The 4,062-nt window shown below is 46.4% G+C and overlaps 1 protein-coding gene across 1 annotated transcript; it reads right to left on the reverse strand.

The window, feature by feature from the left end:
* Positions 1–1,774: 1,774 nt before the first annotated feature.
* Positions 1,775–4,062, reverse strand: LOC136526119 (histidine--tRNA ligase, cytoplasmic-like). The gene is made up of 3 exons (XM_066518885.1): positions 4,058–4,062; positions 3,528–3,631; positions 1,775–3,075 (listed from the first exon to the last, which is right to left on the reverse strand). Exons 1-3 carry the CDS (start codon positions 4,060–4,062, stop codon positions 1,775–1,777), a joined length of 1,410 nt encoding a protein of 469 aa, XP_066374982.1.

Genomic DNA, 4,062 nt, shown 5'->3' on the forward strand with positions numbered 1-4,062 from the left:
ATGTCTTGTATATCATATTCATCGCTGAAGCACTAGGTGAATTGTTTATGCACGAATACTATAGGGGCTCTTGCGTTTGTACCCTTGTTTTGTATCGAAATTGTGATTTTACCCCTATTTTTTTGACTTTGTGAATTTACCCCTACTGTGCTATTCACGAAGCACCAGTTTGCCCTCTGCTCCGTCATCCACCCCTAACGGTGTTAAACTTTGTACAAAAGGACATAAATGGCCCATGCGATTTTGCCCCTGTTTGTTATGCCTAATTGTGATTTTACCCTGATTTGGAATTAGACTTTTTTATTGTATGCCTTATTAGCAATTATTTGAACTCTGATTTAATATTGATAAATATTCAAAATTTTGGCAACACCTTTGCTATATTTTGCTTAGCATCATGACAACAATATGAAGCACATATAAAACACTATAAGAAAAATCATGGAGAACCACAGCATTTCAAAGTCTACCATACAGCATGTCAACATGTCCACAAAAGTTGTGAAAAAAACATGTTCACAAAAGCTACAGGATCTACACCATGTCACATGTCCACAAAAGCAACTGCACCATGTCAACATATCCACAAAAGAAACAAGTCTGCACCATGTAAACATGTGCACAAAAGCTACATCCATCTCATTCAAGGATCACCTAGAGACCTAACAAACTAGCTAGCCTTCCTCCTATTCGCCCTCCTCTTCCCCTCCCTCTGAAAAGCATTGAACATGTTGATTAGTAATGATTACATCAACAAATAAGTGCATGGATCATGATAGTGTGTAATTACATTACTGTAGAGAATAGCAAACTATGATAGGTTGGCAGGCATAACTAACAATTGCAAATACCAAAAGGTCTGTGTCATTTTCATTTGAACCTTAGATCCATTTATCCCATGGCCAATTGGCTATGAATGGCACAGGATGAGAACAGGACATCCGAGGAGCGAGAGAAGATGGGCCAGGCATTCACAGTTCATTACTTCAATGCTAGCAGGACCTACTAAACACTAGTGCCTACACTGCTATCTCAACTATACGCCATGGGTCATCAGTTGTCCTCTCCTGATTCTCTTCCCCTTCCTCTTCCTCTTCTCTTCCCCTTCCCCTCCCTAGTAGCACTTGCACTAAAAAGAGAGGAAACATGATTTCAATATTATCAGATTATGCCACGAGTAGAAGTGAGCACCAATAGAACCATGACTTATATTGGGTCATCGTTGTCCTCTTGTGATCCATGTTGTGAAGAATTGAGCCTTCTCTTTTGACTAGCAGTGAGACCTCCTTGGCAAGTTATTTTAACAGTAAGACATCAAACCATAATTATGAGGGCACCATCTAAGAAAAACACTACAACAAATGAATAGGCTGAGTGCCCCATATACTAGGCAATGATATCATTAGCCTTCTGCATAATCTATAGAATAAAAAACAAGTACATGACAAATCAAAGCACGAATATGAATTTTCTGCCAAGTAACACCTGTTCACCAAGCTAAAATGTGAGAGGACACTGAAACAATACCTGATCAGCCAGGTCATATATCAACTTTGAGTCTTCACCATACTTGCCCATAAGGGTTTCTCTCAGCTCAAATACTGGTGTATCAAGTGCAGTAGCACCATGCATCTTGAATACACTAGTTATAATTGAAAATGCTCGCTCCCTTATCGTCATTTGCTCTTTCCCAAAGTCACGTGTACCCTAACAGCAGTAAGCATAAACATTTAGAAAAATGAGGAAAGGGAACAACATTACAATCTGAATACTACTAATCAGACCATACAAATAAAACAGCACTATCTGCGAATAGTATGATTCTCACCTTTGGAATTTTAGGCAATCTCCTGACTTCATTGCTCTCAACAATCTCCTTCACCTTCTCCACAAGGGACTCCAATCCGAGACATTTGGGATCAAATAGCGATGAGAGAGAGGTTGCCCACTCTGCAACCAACACAGAATTTACAGAAGCAACAGTACTTCCATTTGTCACATGATCCCTAAGCAGCATCAGCCCAGCAGAAGTACCCTTCCCCAAAGTTTTCTTCTTCTTGCTCTTCTTGTCACCCTTTGCTTTGTCCCCACCAGCCTGTGGCTTCTCAGTTGAACTGGCTGCTTCATTCTCAGCAGCAGCTTGTGGCTTCTCAATTGAACTGTCTGCTCCAATTACTACCATGGCCACAGCTGCTTCCCAGGCAAGAAAGTCCCTGAACTTGAGCAAGTGGTTGTACACCCCCTTCAAGACCGACACAGCATCTGAATCAATCAAAACCTTGTCAAGCATCCCCTTCAAATCATCCACGCTAACGCCACCAGTAAGCTTCACTCGAAGCTCGGCATCAGCAATGCTCTCCGCACAGAGCCTTGCCCGGGCGACGCTCAGCTTGCACAGTGCCTGCACAGCTCTAGCGAGCTGCGTGGCTAGCACCACCAGTGCCTCCTCCTTTCCCTCACCGGTTTCACCGGCGTCCCTCTTCCCCAATTTCACGGGCGCGTTGAGCTCGATGCGTACTAAGGCGTGCAGCGCCCGCACCGCCTGGCGGAAGATCCCGTTCAAGGCGGGCACCTTGGCGAACGTGGCGGCGGCGGGGGCGCCCCCGGCGGCAGCGCCGACAAGCTTGGAGCCGAAGACGAGGACCTTGATGTCGGCGGCGACGTCGGCCTCATCCTTGGAGGAGAGCCCGTCGCCGGAGGCCGGCACGTCGAAGGCCGCGGCGGCGTCCCCGCGCGCGGCCTCGCACGACAGCGCGGCGACGGCATCGGCGACGCGGGCCAGCGGCGCGGCGCAGCAGTCGATCAGCGCCGCGAGCGCGACGGCGGCGGGCGCGGACGCCGCGGCCACCGGGGCCTCGTCGCCCAGCGGCAGCGCGGCGGCGAGGTCGAGCGAGCCCGCGAGGCGGGCGGCGGCGGTGACGAGCGCGGAGGCGGAGTCGGACGACGTGAGGACCAGCTTGTTCAGCAGCACCGCCGCGGCGGCGCGGGACCCGCCGCCGGGAGCCGTTGCCGCACCGTGCGCCGTGCGCTGCCAACGCCGCCGCCGGATGCCCCGACTGCCCCGGTCGATGCAGCCTGGCCCGTGAGCACAGTTTGAGGCTGAATATAAGGATAAGGGGTAATTTGGTCTTTTTGCCTTTGTTTTTTTTCAGATTTTGAATTTTTTAATTCATTTATTCCATGATCATCTGACGGCATCCAAACCAGGGGTAAACGGACGATTCAATTCAAAATAGCAAGGGCAAAATCACAAAGTTAAAAAAACAAGGGCAAAATCACAATTGGACTCCTACATAAGGGCAAGAACACCATTTTCCCAATACTATATTATTAGACAATGACCAACCAAAAAATTGCTAGGTTTAGCCTGCCTCTACCGAAATCACTAGGCAGATCCTTAGCCTGCCGCTACCAAACAATCTAGCTCGTTGCCCACCTCTACTGAATAACGTAGCTCCTTGCTAGTACGAGACGTAATTAGCATTAACATCATCCTAAAATTGGTATTTGAAAAACTCGTATGGGACCATTGGTAGCAACGGCAAGAATATCCACCGTCTCTATGTTGGTGCCGTACGAGAGGACACGCTTTGCTGCATCAAGAGCCGCTTGTTGGTGCGTCTTACTCACTCTGTCAAAAACAAACACTGTCAAAAAAACTTCGATGTTATAAGATTTTATTTTTTAAGAATAAATCATGCATTAAAGTTCTAAGATTTTTATTTTCTAAGATAAGAATAAATCTCGCATTACAAAGACATACAGACCACAATCTAATACTGATATAGCCTCATCTATTGGCCCTGTTCGGCTTACCCTATATTCGACTTGTTCGGCTTCTTTTTTCAGTCGGAACAGTGTTTTTCTCTCACAATAATTCAGCCGGAACAATGTTTTTCTCACAATAAATCCTAGAATATAAAAAAGTGCCTACTGTAGACTCGGGTGATTTTTACCCTCCTAACACCCGAGTGATAGAGGGCTACAAATCACATAGTTCTGCAAAGCAGATAGAATCGAGTGATTTGAATACAGGAATCACCCGATTTTCAAAAACCTCAT

The sequence above is a fragment of the Miscanthus floridulus genome, chromosome 19, assembly GCF_019320115.1.
Source record: "Miscanthus floridulus cultivar M001 chromosome 19, ASM1932011v1, whole genome shotgun sequence".
Taxonomy (NCBI): Eukaryota; Viridiplantae; Streptophyta; class Magnoliopsida; order Poales; family Poaceae; genus Miscanthus; species Miscanthus floridulus.